Below are 17,914 nucleotides of genomic sequence, written 5' to 3' on the forward strand. Positions count from 1 at the left end.
GAATTTTTGAAAGAAACTTTTGCACTATAATAATGGACCAGAGATGGGGAAGTAAGCTGTGATCTTTTTATTAATTACATTATTTTTTAATTAATATTTCTAATAAATTACGTTGTTGAATCCGCTTTGTCCAAGCCAATCAATCGAGATATATATATATATATATATATTTTATTTTTTTTAAAGGGAGAAGAGTGGACGAACCAGTGGACTGATCGAGTGTGTTCGTTACGATAACGCCCGATGTATGAGCGTGGGACCTTTGCTAGAGGGGTTCGTGGAAAAGATCTTGGGTTGATGGGGTCCATATACGAGAATCTTAATTCCAACTTTCTCCTTTTGTTTCAATTAAACATCCAAATTGCACAAATATCCCACTCTTTTACCATTAGGGTATCTTCGCAAATTTTATAAAATATCGAGGCCAATGTGGTAATGTCGTTTAACTAAATATATTATATGAACTTGTTTGGTTTTATTTATAGGCGGTGGTCTGCTGCAGGTATTTGGTATTTATGCCAATGGATTCACTCGCACGGCTTCATCAATCCTCACGTTGTTTATAGCTTCTTTCTCCGAAATCTCTTTGTATTTTCAAGGGGTTCAAGTTTTGCTATAAACTTCTCTCTGTCATTTTTCGCCAACCCATCTCTCTGTACGCGAAACCCATCTCTCAAATTCTGAAAGGAAGGTCAAATTTCCAGCATAGTTTCGATCTTTTAAGGAAATGGACTCATGTTCAGGTACAAGGAAGACTTGTTTTAAAGAGGAAGATGATGGTTTGGCTTCATTAGCAGATGTGGAAGCTGGGTATTCTGGGAAGTCTCAGCATCCTTTCTTTTCAAGGTCAATCTGTTACTCAAGGAGCAGTGGTTTGAGGAATTTGACATCGTTGTCATCGACTGTGTCTTCTCCAAGATCTGTGAGGTTTTATGATGCTCGATTTGAAGACAATCAACCCCATTTCTTGGAATTTTGTTTTCATTGCAAGAAACCTCTTGGAGGCAACCGAGATATCTTCATGTACAGGTTAGCCAAAAAGATCTCCAACTTTTAATTAAAAGAAAGGATTCTGGTTTGATTTAATCTTTAGAGGTAGATGTGATTAATGAGAACTATTCATCAGTGATTCCATTTAATGTGCTAATTGTTTGTGATTGTTTTATGAGTGATGTGGGGACTAAATGGGTGCTTGTGTTTGATTCCAACTGTTGCAGAGGTGACACACCATTCTGTAGTGAAGAGTGCAGACAAGAACAAATAGAGATAGATGAAGCCAAAGAGAACTGGAATCTTTCTTCATCAATGAAGGCTTTGAGAAAGAAAGACCAAAAGAAGTCCTCTTCTCCCAGTAAAGCCCAGAACCACCCGTTCCGTACAGGCACTGTTGCAGCTGCTTAAATCAAGTTCATATTATGTATAACCAATCTCTCCCTACCAAAAAAAGAAGAAAAATATACAAAGTAAGAAGAGAAATACCATAAATAACTTTTAGATAGCTGTGTAAGAGATGGTGGTTTTGAAGTTTTATAGCCCATGAAGGGAAGTGGGAAGTGCTCAGGTAGTGGGAGGAGATTATGAGAAGGAAGAAGAGTAGAAGACCCAATGTCTTCTTTTTTCTGTTGTTGGCCTTTCCTTAACTGACTGTGAATGTTATATATTAAACAAAAAAATGCTTGTTTTGGAGAGCAGCTACTCAACTGTTTCTGTAATGGGGGTTGGGTATACTTGTTCTTTGCTTCTGATGATGTATAAATTAGCTTTTCTGGGTAAAGATTTTGTGGGGAGTCTTTATTTGCTTTGTTTTGGTCATGTGAAAAGCTATAATGCTTAATGAAGAACGATGATAGTGAAATTTCTCACATTCCAGCTTTCATTTCTATTGATTGTGGTGCGTCTTTTAGACTTTTAGTCAGGCAAGAGTTAGTGGGAAACATGAGGACGCTTTATGGTGATTGTTTGGAAGATTTTAGATTGTGGTATCCTAGTGGGTGGTTAAAGAATTTGAACCATTTTACCGTTGTTTTACTTTTAATTTTCACCCTATCTGGTATCAAGGAAGCTGAGGATTAGCAACTTTCACCTAATTAACCATTTCATGATAATCTAGTTGGTTATCTCTTTGGATTTAAGGACTACGATGTTTGAGGTCATGGTTCAAACCAATCAGTTATAATATTTTCTTGTGGAATTTTAGTTCTGTGGACTTGATCTACTTTCGGGCATCTACCCGCATAAAGTTAGACCTTGTTACCTGTCGTTAGTGTGGTGCGGGCTGATTTTGCGACCTGAGGTTTACGCACACTCAACTGTCCGAATAATATTTCGTACCAAGTGGTTTCTAGGTTACCAAAAAATTCTTTTTACCTAACCTGAATTTATTTTAGAAGTAGCACTCACCAGATTTGCTTGTAAGATGCTTAGCTTAAACATGTTAGCTGGCATGACAAAGCTCATGAATTTTAGGTTAATTAGAAATCAGGTATTGGTAAGTAGTTATAGATAGGTAAAAAGAAAAGCAATGAAAGCCAATTTGGTTGCAATAATATTAGAGACCCGTAAAATTTGACCCCCAAAAATTTCTTAAATCTATGTGGCATTAAAATAACCATTGATTAAAAACACGCATGTAGGACCCCACTTCATATCCAATACTCCACATTAAGGTTGTTCTCCATATCAAATATTTCTAAAAAAAAAAAAGTTTGCAGACCCAAGGATAGGGCTTGGCATTGGCTGCCCCGGAAATACGAGGCCCTGGCCCGATTTTGAGAGTCAGGCTTTTGGCTGGGCTTGACTCTCAAAATGAGGCCCATGCCCGCCCCGAGGCTTGGGTCGGGCTTCTGGTGGGTCGGGTCTGACTTTTTGACTATATAATATTTATATATGTATTTTTTTTGAGGAAAATGTATTATATATATGCATGTGTAATATGTATGTATCTGGATTATGTATATATATATACATACATACACATACATTACAACAATATATAGATATATATCCTATGTGGACCAAAAAGTGTGGACCAAAATCCAATGGTTGTAATAAAGCATAACATAAGTGGAAGACACAGATTTACTATGGAACCCATCACATTTATGGTTGAAAAACAAATCCACAAAGTTGGTCTACACTTTTAGTCCACATAGGAGAATTTTTGATGTGATTTTGGTCTACACTTTTTGATCCACATATGATAATTCCTATATATATATATATATATATATAAATAATGTATGTTGCCTAGTCGGATTGGGTCAAAATTGACTCAAAGTGTCGGACTTCGGGACCGGGCCCGGACCCATAAATGGAGCCCAAGCCCTCGGGTCAAATAGTGACCCCTACCCAGAGAGAAGATGATGGGCTGGGTTTGGGCCTATTTATCCAAGTAACTGGGCCGTAGGAAAGTTATGGGCTATTTTATATGGTGGCACGTGCCGCTTGCTAGTAAAGATTTATTAAGAGACGTGGCATAACGCCTGTTGGCGTAAGCATAATGCCACGTCACCACCCCACCGCCATTCTGATCATAAAAGTAAATATTCAGTGCAACCTTGCGTACGCTCCACTAAATAAAGCCGTTGAATAAACATTTCCTTGCTGGAGAAGAAAGAATTTCTATTTCCTAATTCCATAATTCAAACGTCATCCTTGATCGCAACAGTCAAAAACTCATAGGTCTCACCGTATATCCGTAAGATCGACAAGCAGAATATCATATCTCCCCACCTTCCAGTCTCACAATCCTAGCGTGTTCTCGCAGAAACGAGACGTGTCTAGGTGGCTTGGAACCGCGATTCTCTACATTCGCTGCAGGGGCGAAAAACTGCAAACCTTAAACCTTCTCTCAACTTGTATTTCTGTTAATCATGATGTTCAATCCTACTAACTTCTTCTTCTTCTTGGTTTGATAACTAGAGCGACTGAATCGACGATCAACCAACTTTCACGATGTTGGAGGACCAGGTAGCGTATCTGTTGCAGAGGTATTTGGGGAATTATGTGAGGGGCCTCAATAAAGAAGCTCTTAAAATTAGTGTCTGGCAAGGTTTGGCCCTTCCTTCTTCTTCTGTTCTATCTTCAGCATTGGATCTTATTTGACTTGCTAAATTTATAAATATTGATTAGAGTTGATTTGAATATGAAGTTGAATTTTTAATTTGCGTGGGGCTTAATTTTCTTGTGAAGTAGAGTTGGTAGTTGGTTTATTTAGGGCTTCAGAATGGTGTCTGAAACAAAGTTGTGGATGGACATCTTGACGGTTTGGTTTTAATTACTGAGCAGAATTGTTCTGTAGTAGCTGTGGCTTTGTGATGTGGTTTAATGGAAGTGTTTTATATAATGTGATTGAAGGATGGCGAAGAATGTGGGAGTATCCTTACCAAGAGAAATAACCAAGAGAAATACTGGCTCAAGCTTCTTGTATGTTTTTCGGTGCAGAGATGCAAGACTTTAATATAATAGTTAAAGCACCCTTACTGGAGAGATTTTTTTTGGGGTAATTGAAAAGTAGGAAAGCAAGAAAGTGCAAATTGGATGTGAATGGGTAAATTTGATACTAACCAGGGTTAAAGGAGGAGTTAGTGATAAATGAGAGAGAGGGGCAATGAGGAGAATATGGAAGATGTTTGATAAGACAGTGTGATGAATGATTAGGTTTGGGTTTGTTCTTTTGGACTTTGGAGTTAGCGATGGTCCGTCCTTTGAGGGACATTATCTATTTGAGCTTATAAGAATGCCTTCAAAATTTTTCCTAGCAATTCACTTCACATTGCCAGCTCCTAACATTAGTGAAAAACGAAAAATTCTAATATGGATGTTGATAAGATAACTAATTTGTTTTCTTTTCACTTAGAGGGTAAAAGAGAAGTAAAACCAATATTGCGAAATGCCAGCTTATTAGTTGTTTGGTTGGGTTTAATTTGCATTGTGTGCAGGTTTTCTGCCATTATTATCAAAATTATTTTCCACACTTTGGCACTAAAAATCCTTGTTATTCATCAAACTTCATATGGCTTTACTTATGACGTTTTGGCTACTTATGGGTGCTATAAAGATCTATTTTTGTAACTCAGAAAGCAAATAAGTTGAATGTTTAGTCCCTATTGCTAGTTAAGCCTTGATATATTGTGGTTTATATTAAAAGTGTCATTGCATGTGTATAACATTGATTGAGCTATGTTATGAGTGTCAAAATCTTATCATTGAGCTCAAAATATGATTATTGTGGTTCTTTACTTTACTGTAAGTTGTAAAACAGGGAATGTTGAGCTGACAAATATGCAACTGAAGCCTGAGGCGCTCAATGCCTTGAAGTTGCCAATAAAGGTTAAAGCAGGATTTATTGGATCAGTGAGGCTTAAGGTTTGTAAAGTTGTAGTCTTCACCTCATACTACTTTCTCAGTGTATAATCTTTTATGTGTAACAGCTATAATCATTAATGATGTTTAAGTGGCATTTGAACATGTGACATGAATTGTTTTCACCACATTGTTGTTCTCCTGAAGATCATTGTTAATGCTGCACTGTTGCTCCCAATTTTGGTCTTGATTTATTTCACATGTGAGCAATGGTGGTTGATGCGTTCTTGTTTTATAGAATGGTTTGAAGTGTGTAGGATGCCAACGTTTGAGGGGCTGTTTTATTTGGTTTAATGTATGAATTCATGGTGATAGAGGGATGGTTCAGTAGCTGATCACGTAGAAATCAATTTTCTTTCTAATTGAGTTATTTAAATAAATTTTATCTTTCATTGCTTATTTTATTATAGGGTTGAGGTCCAGCTGTATTAGCCTTTGTTTTTCCAAAATTTTAGTCCAGTTGCAGTTTACGTAGGTGTTAGTGTCGTTATTCTACTTCCATATGCCCTCCTATGATCAAGGGAGCATGTCTACTTTCCAATTTGTTTAGAGGATTGTTTTGTTTGTTAGTTGAATTGCATAATGAGATAACCCATACATGGGTTTTTTTTTTTGGTTACATTATTTAATTTCAGGTTCCTTGGAGCAGGCTTGGCCAAGATCCCGTTTTAGTTTACCTGGATCGCATTTTTTTATTAGCTGAACCTGCAACTCAAGTTGAAGGATGTAGTGAGGATGCAGTGCAAGAAGCTAAGAAAAACAGAGTACGGGTAAGAAGGACGAGCAAGACTTTTGTAGGTGTTGTTTCTGCTATGGGTATGCTTGAATGTTTTTTTTTGGGCAACAGGAAATGGAAATGAAACTGTTGGAGAGGACTCAACAACTGAAGTCAGAAATGGTATGACTAGCACGATTTTCTTTCTGGCCAGAGTATCATTATATGCTTGATGTTGTGTGCTATTCATTTACATCCAATCCATGGGTAACGTGCTTCACATGTTTCTAAATTTCATCACATGGGAGTTTAATATCATGGGTTTGTGGCTTTTATCCAAAGCAAGTATATGGTGAGCTACTAATGACAATAATTTACTTGATTATTTCATGCATGGTTTCAGTGTATGTTGTGCACTGCCTTTTTGACAGTTCCATGTATGAAGGGTGCCTTACTGCCTTATGACACCGGCCAAAGGGTGAAAAGTGTGACGCACATTTGCTCACCTGTTGATTTATCAATCTAATTATTCCTCATTCTTTTGTTGTTAGCCTTTTCTAATTTTGGATCTTTGTCAGCATTGGTATTTATGTTTTCCCCTTTGTTTCCATTGAAGAATAAATCTTGGTCAGGATCTTTGATCAACACGATTATTGGAAACCTGAAACTTTCAATTTCTAACATCCACATCAGATATGAGGATCAAGAGAGGTGATTTCCTGAATTATGAATGATTTTTCCTTTTCTGTGTGATGAACCCTTGTTACTTAAATTTTGCAGCAATCCTGGGCACCCTTTTGCAGCTGGTGTGACGTTAGAAAAACTTTCAGCTGTGACTGTTGATGATAATGGAAAGGAGGCTTTTGTTACTGGGGGATCACTAAACCGTATTCAGAAGGTTTCTTTTTATGCTATAGAATTTGGTCACCATCTTAATTATCTTCGTTTTAGAAAAATTCAAAAAGATTATTCAAGTCATTAATTGTTACAAACTAAGAAATTTGCTCTTAGTCACCTTCTATGTTGGACAAATTCAAAAGGAATATCGAAGGCTTAAATTGTTATAAATAAGAAATTTGGCACTGTTTTCCACTTGACATGTTAGGGTAATCTGAAGGGTTGATTGCATCTTTACATACACTCGATATGAAATTCCAGAATGTTTTATTTCTTGCTAAAGTAGTTCCTTAAGAAGAAGTAGAACTTCCGTGTATTACACTTCTCCTCTATCACAAATGACTCTTGGATCTTTGCTGTTTCCTTTGGTGGCTTATGCTTCTGTTCCTTGAATGTCGTGCAGTCTGTCGAACTTGATCAGCTTGCCTTTTATCTGGATTCTGATGCAAGTCCATGGTATGTTGACAGACCATGGGAGGATTTGCTTCCCCCGGAGTGGGATCAGGTTTTTTACGTCGCACTCGCTTCAATAACTTTGGCATCAATTATATTTTACATGATGCTTTTCTAGACTCAAGCTTATAGTCTTGGTGTTCTTCCACTAATGTTCAGGTTTTTAGATTTGGTACCAAGGATGGAAATCTAGCTAATTATCCAACTAAAAATCATGTGTATATCCTTCAACCTGTAAGTGGCAATGCAAAGTACATAAAGTCGAGGCCAGATGATTCTATCAACCACAATCAAGCTCTACAAAGAGCGGCAGTGAACTTAGATGATGTGACGCTCTGTTTGTCCAAGGTTCTTCCTCACATCTATATCACTTGCTTTAGCTTTTTCAATGAGTAATATTAAGACAACATTAAATTATTTGTTTTTGCAGGATGGATATAGGGATGTTTTAAAGTTAGCTGATAATTTTACTGCCTTCAATCAAAGATTGAAATATGCTCATTACCGTCCTTGTGGCTTGGTGAAGTCTAATCCAAGGTCTTGGTGGAAATATGCTTATAAAGTTGTTTCTGAGCAGATAAAGAAGGCAAGGTATGCATAAGACAAACTTCAATTATGTGACATTTAGATTGACAATCATCGAACTGGAGCGTCATCTCTCCCAACTGGTGGCTCATGGAGGACAGACATTTACATGATAAACAAAAAAATGCAGGAAAAAAATTCTAAAATTGATGGCATGTCTTGAGCACAGTAGAAATTAGCTGTATGCATATATGCATAGGAATGGATTGTATGTATATATTCATATTATTTAGGACTTCAGTTGCATGAATGGTTAGTTTGTAATTTTTTCTAAGACATTTTTTCCATTATCATTGTCATTAATATTAGAAAAAGGATGTCAAAGATATAACCAGTGATGAAAATAGCTCTAACTTTTATTGTGTTAATGAGTAAGAAAATCTTCACAGATAATTGGCTCAACACTTTGAAATCTTAGTTAAGCCTTCAGATTTGTTAGCAATAGCAATAGTCTAGAAGCCATTATTTGTTGTAACCTTTGTTTGTTCTTTTTCTTGTACGGCTGCATATCATTTGTGCCATTTTCAACTAAATTTAGTCCATTAGAGAAAAGCTCTAAATTTTAGTCTAGACGAGAAGGCATACCATTATAAAATAGTTACCGTAACTTAGAGAAATAACCTCTTCTTTTTATTTTTTATTTAAATTTTATAGTTTCTGATTTTGAACTTCAAGAAAAAAGTATTATTTAAGCTACTTGTAAAGTCAAAATTCAAAAAAAGTAAAAAACTAATATTTTGTATTTAAGATTTGTCAAATAACTGTCCTGCGTGCTGTAAAACTCCAGATGTGTACAAACATGTACGAGGCATGTGTACGTTAAACCTGTGTCATAGCGAAGAAGGTATTAGAGACAGATTATGACATTATTTGAATTTGCATGAGAGGCGCATATATCCAATACCTTGTCAATTGTTATCCTTTAAATTTTGTGAAGTAAAGCATGTTCCTTTTGCAGCTGACTAGTTCTTGGTTTTGCAAACAAAATTTGGTTTTTGTTTCTGCTTTTCATGAGAGTATGATCTTTGTGTCAGTGGAAAGTTATCATGGGAGCAGGTTCTTAGGTATGCAAGTTTACGCAAGAGATATATCTCTTTATATGCTTCATTGCTTAAATCTGACCTCAACCGGGTAGTAGTTGATGACAACCAAGAGATTGAGGATCTAGATCGTGAGCTTGATATTGAACTCATCCTGCAGTGGAGGTAAGGATGTTATTGCTGTATGATTTCCAATAATTACATCGATCATTATCTTGACAAGTGGATAGATTAGTTCTCTTGTACTTGTAGCCTTACCTGCCTAATGACAACGAATATTGGGGATCTAATTTTTCAGAAACTAGCTTCTTTAGTTATATTTATAATTTGTCCTTATAGAGCTGGTTGCGTACATAGGTAAAAAGGTAAACAACTCTTTTGCACAAGGCTCCCGCAATGGGCGGGGGTGGGGAAATGCAGAATGTACGCATACTTTATCCTCCATAATATGTGGAAAAGCCATTTCTAGGAATTGAACCTGTGACATCTAGGTTGCATCACGGCAACTCTACCATTGGGCCACATGTTCACCTATATGCTTCCATAATATGAAAAATTAAATCCCCCTGAACTCATATATTTAGAATTTATGCCAAGGCTCCTGCATTAATTGTTTTGCTGCATGGTTGCTGCTGGTAGAGAGATGCAAGGCACAACCTGGTCCGTAAATGTGGCGAGTGGCAGGGCTGATGAAGCATTTAAAAGTTTGTGGTAAAGCCAAAATGCAAAGACTGTAGTTTTGGTACTCCAACTTATTGAACATACTTTCAAATTAGTGTTTTTTTTTTGAATGGTTAAACTAGTAGTTTCATACTGTCAACATCAGATATCCTATTCACTTCTGAATACAAATGAAATTTTATGCTGGATTCAAATCGCGAGAATCCTAATCGCTAATGTTATTTATTTCAATTTAGATTAACCTAGAAATTCTAATCACAGTAGGATTTTTAGTAAAAACTTTGGCAATCTTACATTCCAGAAAATATATTTAACATATTGCAATGGTATTTTCAAGACAGTATTAGGAAGAACTTTCATCTTACTTGTAAGGAACAGTAATTCTTAGAGCAAGAATGACCTATCTTTGAGGAAACTAAGCATGAACGAAAGAAACATCACATCATGGAAAGTAAAAAATACATGCAGATGACTTAAACACTTAATTATTTGTCTTGCATACAAACAGCAACGAATCTACATCCACGATCTTTTTAATTTCGACTCTTGAGACTTTATTTTACAATTTACATTGTAATCTTGTGTTCTTATCTGCCAATCTTCTTTCTGAGTTGTTATACTTTGTATACTGATTCTGCCAGGATGTTGGCTCACAAGTTTGTGGAGCAATCCATAGAGTCAGATGCTTACTCAAGAACTCAGAAAGAGAAGAAATCCTGGTGGCCATTTGGGGGGTGAATATTTCTTGGTTTTACATATATTTTCTGACTTCATATTGATCTATGTATTTCTGTCTATTTGGGCCAAAGAAGAAGCATGGTTTTATATCTGTATGTACTATTTCAGGACTGGTCAATCTGAGAGAGATGAAAGTGAACCATTCCAAATGAGTGATGAGGACTGGGACCAATTGAATAAAATCATAGGGTACAAGGAAGGCTTTGATGAGGAGTCGGTAATACATGATGAGAAGGCAGATACTCTTCATACTTCTTTGGAGGTTCACATGAAGCATAATGCTTCAAAGCTTCTTGATGGAGCTTTATCTTGTCTAGCTGAGTTATCATGTGAAAGCCTTGTTTGCTCCATCAAATTGTATCCAGAAACAAAAGTTTTTGATGTGAAATTGGGTTCTTATCGGTTATCATCACCGACTGGTCTCCTTGCTGAGGTCTGCTCTCTTACCTCTGTGATTGATGCCTTAAATGGGTTAATTCTTTCGTGGTTGTGGTCATTGTGGCACCTGATTTCATCCCCTGGATTATGCAGAGTGCTACTGCATTTGATTCTTTAATTGGTGCATTCTGTCATAAACCTTTTGATGCAAAAGTAGACTGGAGTTTGGTAGCAAAAGCTTCTCCATGTTATGTGACGGTATGTTTCTATTTTCTGATTCTGTAAATTATAATTTTGTTAAGACTTGTTCATGGATTCTTATAATTTGTTTTTTGGCCAGTATCTGAAGGATGCCATTGATGTAATTGTTGAATTTTTTGAGAGCAATACTGCTGTCAGTCAGACTGTCGCGTTGGAAACAGCAGCTGCTGTGCAGGTTTTGCCTTTTTGTTTCTTAGTTTTTTTTAAATGCCCACCATTTAGGTTAATGTTGTAAGGTAGCTAGAGGTGCCAGCCAAGGTTGCTGGGATACTGCGCTTTGACAGTTGAGGTTTGTGAGCTAACCAATGTGGTTGTTAGGGTGTAAGTTATTGATGAACGTGTTTGGTTCATTGTACTGTTTATGAGGTGAAAACGTGCATTTTTCTTGAGGAAATTTTTTGTTTCATATTTTGCTAATAAACTGGCATTTCATCGGTTGAGATTCATCTTAGGTTTTTGTCTTGGAACAAAGAGGTTATGTTAGAAGTAGAATACAAACCCATTTAATGATGGTGTGAATCCATCATCATTGTTATCATCCGAGCCTTGTCCCATATTGTTTGGAGTCTGCTTGGGATTAGTCACAGTGGATATTAGATTATTAATTATTCATTTTGGTTTCCATGAGTTTAATGAAAATAAGAATTACAGTTGTAGCTTTAGATGAAACTTTCATGGTTAAAGGGATAAATGAAAACTGGTGTGCTACTTGTCTCATGTTTATTATATTATAAATTGTGCATTTTGCTAATTTTAGAAAGGGTAATGATGTTAATTTGCTGCAATACTTTCGTGTAGAGTTTTTCATCACCTTATTTGGGTGTGCCAGTCACTGTCTAGCAAGCGTGCTTTGCTTGATGTTGGTTTTTTTTTTTAAATGACAAATGGATTTGTTGATAGTCAGTCTCTTTTGGTTACTAGATGACAATTGACGGAGTCAAGCGCACTGCACAGCAGCAAGTGAACAAAGCATTGAAGCATCATGCCAGGTGCGCAAGAATTTTACTCAGATTATTTATTTTGTTAGTTTCGATATAGCAGTAATTGTGAAAACATCAGCTGATGTTATAAAATATAATATTGCATGTACCTGGTCACTGAGTGATAAAATGTTCGAGAGATCCCCATTTATGCTTTGTTTTAAATGTGTAGCCTGATGAACCACCTCATTGTGGTATAGTGTAAGTGTGGTTGCCATTGACTTGCTACATGATAAAAAATTTCGAATTTTGTTTCCCATGGATTGTTTTTGTGTCGTTCCTTTAGAGTTTGGATGCTATAAAGTGATATTGTTGTGGATAGATGTAATGTGAAATGCATACTGCTAGCTAGCCAGTATGTAATCATTACAAAATGACACCCAATATTTACATGGTTGTAGGTTTCTTCTAGACTTGGACATTGCTGCCCCAAAGATTACCGTTCCTACTAACTTTTGTCCAGACAACATCCATTCAACAAAACTTCTGCTTGACTTGGGGAATTTGGTGATACGTTCTCGGGTAATTCGCAAACCTGATCTTAGTTTCATAACCTTGGATTGCTGAATTTGGGATAGAATTTGTCATATTCATGCAGGACAATGAACAAAATTTATTGGCAGAGAAAGATTTGTACTTACAGTTTGATTTGGTACTGAGTGATGTTTCTGCATTTTTGGTGGATGGTGACTACCATTGGAGCCAAACGTCTTTAGATGTATCTGCTGCTTCTGCTCATTTAAGTGGGGTTTCCTTCTTGCCTGTTATTGATAAGTGCGGTGTGATCATAAAGCTTCAACAGGTAATACTCTCAATATTTTCTTTATTTTTTGGCATATATTTTGGTTATATATGTTTTGATGATGTTCACAGATGAATCTGATGTTACTAAATATAACAGATTCGATTAGAGAATCCGTCTTCTCCTTCTACAAGACTTGCTGTGCGGTTGCCATCTTTAGGATTTCATTTCTCTCCAGCTCGATATCATCGATTGATGCAAGTAGCTAAAGTTTTTCAGGATGAGAATAGTGAGAAATTGGACCTCATTCAACCGTGGAAACAAGCTGATTTTGAAGGGTGGCTGTCTCGTCTAGCTCGAAAGGTTCCCCTATCACCCCCATGTTCAATCTTTTCCTTGCTACATTTTATTGCATATAAGATATACGTATTTTATTAGATCAAATCTTTTTCTTGTGATAGGGTGTGGGAAATAGGGAAGCTGTGTGGCAGCGGCGATACCTTTGTTTGGTTGGGCCTTTTCTCTATGTGTTAGAAAGCCCCGACGCCAAATCATATAAGCAGTGTCTCAGGTTAGTATGTGAACTTTTATATTTGGTTTTGGCATAAAAAATAGAAATAAATGAGGATTTGTCCAAAAATTGATATTTTAAGTTTGGAACACGATCCATGGAAAAAGATTATTTTAAAACAAACTGTAGAATTTCGGAGCAATACAAACATGTAGTAGTTGTAAGCTTGGGCAACTGCTTTATAATCCACTTAAACAAACTACTGATTCTTTATGAGACTCTTTCAGTTTGGTCACGTACAAGTACAATGCAAACTCAAATTTGTTAAGACCGAGAAATAGATCCAGTGGGAGGAAGAAAACAAGTTGTCAATTTTTTTGTTTGATTAGCCTCCATCCAGCATGGTTGGGTACCAGCCCCTGCAAGAATCATAAATGAAGTTTATTTGCAAAACAATGGCATGGCATGATAGTTAGGAACTTGATCAAAGGGAATATGTTCTCATTTTCCTTACCTAAATTTATATATTTCTGTATACTGGTGATATTTCCATGTACTTGTGAAATTATGTAAATTTTTTGGCAGATATTGGCGTAGCTTATTGATCTACTTGTTACAATGTTAACCAAAATAGTCCGAAAATTTTTGGAGGACTATGTTATTGTGAAGCCCTGAAGGAGAGGGTTGCTTTGGTTTAGTGACTGGAATTTTGAACTTAAAATTTTATGGAAGAGATTAAGGCCTTCCTCTGGATTCTCTTTGGCTTACTCTTTGTTTATTTGTTACTATTTGTGTGCATTTTATGCTGCAGTATGCTATAGTGTGATTCATTAGACCTGGTTACAAGATTGTTGATATTTGAAATGTTCTTAATAGATTGTTAAAAAGACCAATATGAGCGGTACCATTGTGTAACAGAACTACAGAAAAAATGAAACGAAATATGGTAACAAACAAACAAGCTTCTTGTTTCTTGAATGGATTAAAAAGTCCAAGTATAATTGGAAGCCATAAACGGCCTCTTTGGAACCATTGTTTTTTTCTTCTAAATGAATAATAATGGTATTTGTTGAAGAGAGCTCCAAGGGGATGCAACCCAGATATATATTTTGATGGCCAAGTTAATCGCATCAAGAATATTACCAGAGTTTGAACTACAGTGAGTGGAATTCAGATTTTTAGTTGACCTTTTCAGCATTGGAGACCAGAATTTAACAGTCTTGGCAAAAACCATCAATTCTCTTATCCAAAGTATTTTCTTATTTTCTGCAGGCCCTCTTGTTTCTTTGGGACCCATATGTTCCAACAAATGGAAAGAGGAATGTTCTCTGTAGTTTTCTTCTTCTGGTTATAGTTGCTATTTGAGTGCAGACTTTTGTTTCCTTTTTCACAGAGTTACTCATGAGCCAATTGAAACCCATTTATTTCCAGGCTACTGTCCACATATACTTGTCTAACTACAGTGAAAAGGATGATCAATTGTCTTGTCCTTTTGTTTCAATCCGCTTAGGTGTAGGTTTTTGATGTGGGTAATTTTGGGGGGCACCGTAGATTTCCAGATGCAATTACAAGGAATTCTTTTTTACTGAGATGCCACTTTTTATCTTGCTACTCCTTGTAGCAAGACCATATACTGAACTGTTTGCCACTTGATGGTTTCCACATGGTTTCATCTTACACTTGCTTATTTAAGGAGGCTCCATAGATTAGATCCCAGAACTTGTAGAACCTCTGCAGCTCATGATTTTTTGGAATTGCAGTTGAGACTCTATGTTTTAGGAACTGTTTATCAAATCCATGAAAGTAGCTTCTTTTTAGTGGCTAAAATGAGATTTGGGAAAGGAAGCTCTACTGGAGAGTTAGCAAGCGATAAGTGATGCCAAAAGTTTATTTAAGATCTTGCCTGTATGAAATTAATAAATTTTTTGGATAGTTGCACTTTTGCAGATTCTTGAGTATGACCGTGTGTGAAGCGATCTGACCAGTTATTGCTTACAAAATTCTATTGTAATATCTTGCTTGATATATGGAGTGTGCTAATTTTTTATTCTGATCTCTTTGTAGCTTACGAGGGAAACAGATATATCAACTTCCCGCTGAATTGGTTGGCGATGGGGAGCATGTATTAGCTGTTTCTGATGCTGCACGAACCACCAACAAGGTTTGAGATTTCTCTATTAATTTCATACAATTTCTGCTTATTGTTTGAGTTTATACATGTTTGTTAAATGCCACTTTTTCCCCTTTAATATGTAGGTTGTGGAAGATGTGAATGCACTAATACTAAGATGTGATTCTGATGATTCAAGGCGAATCTGGCAAAGCCGCTTGCAGGGGGCTATTTATCATGCTTCAGTAATTCTTTGACTTGGCTTAGTTTACCAAATTGTTCTTCAATCCCCTGTAAAAAGTGACACTTTATGTTTTAAGATACTTCAATTTGGGCATTTTTAAAAAGATTGTCTGCAATTTTTTAAACATTTTCACTTGAATATGTGTTCTTAGTCTAGTTTGCTATGCTTGATTTTATGTTTAACATCATCTTGATGTTTCTAATGGAAAGTTCTCGCTTAATTACTTTAATGCTCAACTGCATGACGGTTTGATTCTTATTTTTGAACTTCAAATTTCATCAGTGGTTATTTTGACCAAGTTCTTGATTGCACTTATTTTCTCGTAGGGCCTTTGTATTCTCCCTATGGAATGATTTGTACATCGGCTACCTCTTTATAATAATTGTAGTTATTAGAAAAACATTTATCTTGGCAAACAAAATGTTGTTTTTTTATTTTTGAGAGTAGTTTGACATGCTGTTGATTTATGTCACTTCGAACCTTAAAACGTGTTTTCTTTTAATGTTTGTTGTCGAATTTTATTGTTCATACCTTTGGCTATTGACAATAATATTAAATAAGATTTGGGGGTCCGAGCACTCTGCTACAGTATTTTAATGCTAAACATGTAGGTGCTTTAGATATTTTCTAAACTGCTGCAGAACAGAAAGGACATTTATTTTTGCGATCTGTTTCAAGCATCTCTTATTCTTTGGGAGTTTATGCTCCTCTGTATTTTAAGCTACTTTTTGATAACCTAGGAGCGTATCTGGGAACAAAATTTGTTGATTTTATATTTTCCCCTTTCTACATAGTTTACATTTCCAAGCTTGCTGGGATTTACAGCTTGTTTTTCATGCAGGGCTCTGCCCCTATCACTAGCCTCTCTGAGACTTCATCGGACACTGAGGAATTTGTGACAGAACCTGCTGACAACTATGATGAACTTGATAATTTGAAGATGGAGAAAGTTTTCATAACTGGTGTTCTTGATGAACTAAAGGTTTGCCTTGGTTATCATCAGGTATGCCAGGATTTTCCTGTCATTGAAATGTGTTCCTATGACCAGTATTTCTGTTGGATCTGACAAATATAACTTGTCTTCCAGCATGACCAGAGTTTGATGAATGTGCTTCTAGCCACTGAGAGTCGCCTGTGTGAATTAAGAGCAATAGGTGGCCAGGTAAATTTTTCATTGAGTGATGCTGTGCTATGGATTTATACATGCTTTCTAATAGAATATATGTTTGTAAAATCAGGTTGAAGTTTCAATTAGAGCAAATGAAATGTTCATCGGCACTATTTTAAAGTCTTTAGAGCTTGAAGATCTAGTTTGTGGCAGCCCAGCATCTCGACCTTGTTACCTAGCAAGGTCATACATCCGGATTGCAGATGCACATTTATCCTCTGATGATTCTGGAAATCAGATATTTGACTGTGATGATTCTACTCCAAGTGAAGGAGATGATAGGTTCTATGAGGCATCCGAAAACTTAAGCGATTCCGTTGATCATACCAATCAATCACCCAGAATCACCTACGAGTTTTCAAGTTCCCGAGATCAGCTTCCACTCGAGAATATGTCATTCAAGACCCCTAGTTTTAGCCGTGTAGCTGGTTTACTCCCAGTTGATGCTTTTCGAATTAAAGGAGAGGGCGAACTAACAGATACATTTGACAGTTTTGTTAAGGCTCAAATTTGTATCTTTGATCGGAACTCTCCTCTATATAATAACATTGACATGCGGGTGGGTACCTTTCTGTCTATTTTTGATATTCATCCTTGACTCCACCATATGTTTTTCTGACCAGTTTCTTTATAAATGGTTGTTTCAGGTCACAGTGACCCTGGCTACCTTGTCCTTTTTCTGTCGTAGACCAACAATTCTTGCCATCATGGAATTTGTCAATGCAATTAATGTTGATGATGAAAGCTGTGAATCTTCTACTGATAATTCTTCTGCAGCTGTTGTTAAACATGATGTATCTGGGGTTGATGATCAACAGCTGAAACCACTTGAAGAGCCTGTCGGTCTACTGGGAAAAGGGAAATCCAGAGTTGTTTTTAATTTGACATTAAATATGGTTCGTGCTCAGATTTTGTTGATGAATGAGAATGAGACTGTGCTTGCAACTTTGTCTCAAGATAATTTGCTCACAGATATTAAGGTCCGTCTAAGCTTTTGTTCATTCTCTCATGAGTGTTCCTGTTCTCTCGCCTGTGTCATGTTCAGGT

General features: G+C 36.4%; 2 protein-coding genes across 2 annotated transcripts in view; both read left to right on the forward strand.

Moving 5' to 3' along the window:
• Positions 1-503: 503 nt before the first annotated feature.
• Positions 504-1,876, forward strand: LOC120017004 (FCS-Like Zinc finger 2-like). Its single transcript, XM_038870038.1, has 2 exons — positions 504-1,029; positions 1,218-1,876. Exons 1-2 carry the CDS (start codon positions 728-730, stop codon positions 1,399-1,401), a joined length of 486 nt encoding a protein of 161 aa, XP_038725966.1. The 5' UTR covers positions 504-727; the 3' UTR covers positions 1,402-1,876.
• A 1,863-nt stretch (positions 1,877-3,739) lies between these two features.
• Positions 3,740-17,914, forward strand: part of LOC120017208 — a 43,420-nt gene continuing 29,245 nt past the window's right edge. Inside the window, exons 1-25 of the mRNA XM_038870352.1 lie at positions 3,740-4,051; positions 5,264-5,367; positions 6,000-6,134; positions 6,212-6,262; positions 6,696-6,790; positions 6,860-6,977; positions 7,380-7,481; positions 7,589-7,777; positions 7,860-8,020; positions 9,049-9,219; positions 10,377-10,469; positions 10,582-10,906; positions 11,005-11,109; positions 11,192-11,287; positions 12,034-12,101; positions 12,494-12,614; positions 12,691-12,894; positions 12,994-13,197; positions 13,296-13,405; positions 15,410-15,506; positions 15,602-15,700; positions 16,541-16,702; positions 16,787-16,861; positions 16,938-17,426; positions 17,515-17,847. Of these exons, the coding sequence (XP_038726280.1) occupies positions 3,955-4,051; positions 5,264-5,367; positions 6,000-6,134; positions 6,212-6,262; positions 6,696-6,790; positions 6,860-6,977; positions 7,380-7,481; positions 7,589-7,777; positions 7,860-8,020; positions 9,049-9,219; positions 10,377-10,469; positions 10,582-10,906; positions 11,005-11,109; positions 11,192-11,287; positions 12,034-12,101; positions 12,494-12,614; positions 12,691-12,894; positions 12,994-13,197; positions 13,296-13,405; positions 15,410-15,506; positions 15,602-15,700; positions 16,541-16,702; positions 16,787-16,861; positions 16,938-17,426; positions 17,515-17,847 (3,804 nt within the window). The 5' untranslated portion in view covers positions 3,740-3,954. The remainder of the gene's footprint in view (positions 4,052-5,263; positions 5,368-5,999; positions 6,135-6,211; positions 6,263-6,695; positions 6,791-6,859; positions 6,978-7,379; positions 7,482-7,588; positions 7,778-7,859; positions 8,021-9,048; positions 9,220-10,376; positions 10,470-10,581; positions 10,907-11,004; positions 11,110-11,191; positions 11,288-12,033; positions 12,102-12,493; positions 12,615-12,690; positions 12,895-12,993; positions 13,198-13,295; positions 13,406-15,409; positions 15,507-15,601; positions 15,701-16,540; positions 16,703-16,786; positions 16,862-16,937; positions 17,427-17,514; positions 17,848-17,914) is intronic.

This window comes from Tripterygium wilfordii, chromosome 15, assembly GCF_013401445.1.
Source record: "Tripterygium wilfordii isolate XIE 37 chromosome 15, ASM1340144v1, whole genome shotgun sequence".
In the NCBI taxonomy this organism is placed as follows: Eukaryota; Viridiplantae; Streptophyta; class Magnoliopsida; order Celastrales; family Celastraceae; genus Tripterygium; species Tripterygium wilfordii.

Excerpts from the sequence above, each read along its gene's own strand:
- LOC120017004 (XM_038870038.1), top strand. The coding sequence starts at position 728 with ATGGACTCATGTTCAGGTACAAGGAAGACTTGTTTTAAAGAGGAAGAT. Across the intron at positions 1,030-1,217 it reads CGAGATATCTTCATGTACAG|AGGTGACACACCATTCTGTA; the intron begins GTTAGCCAAAAA and ends CAACTGTTGCAG.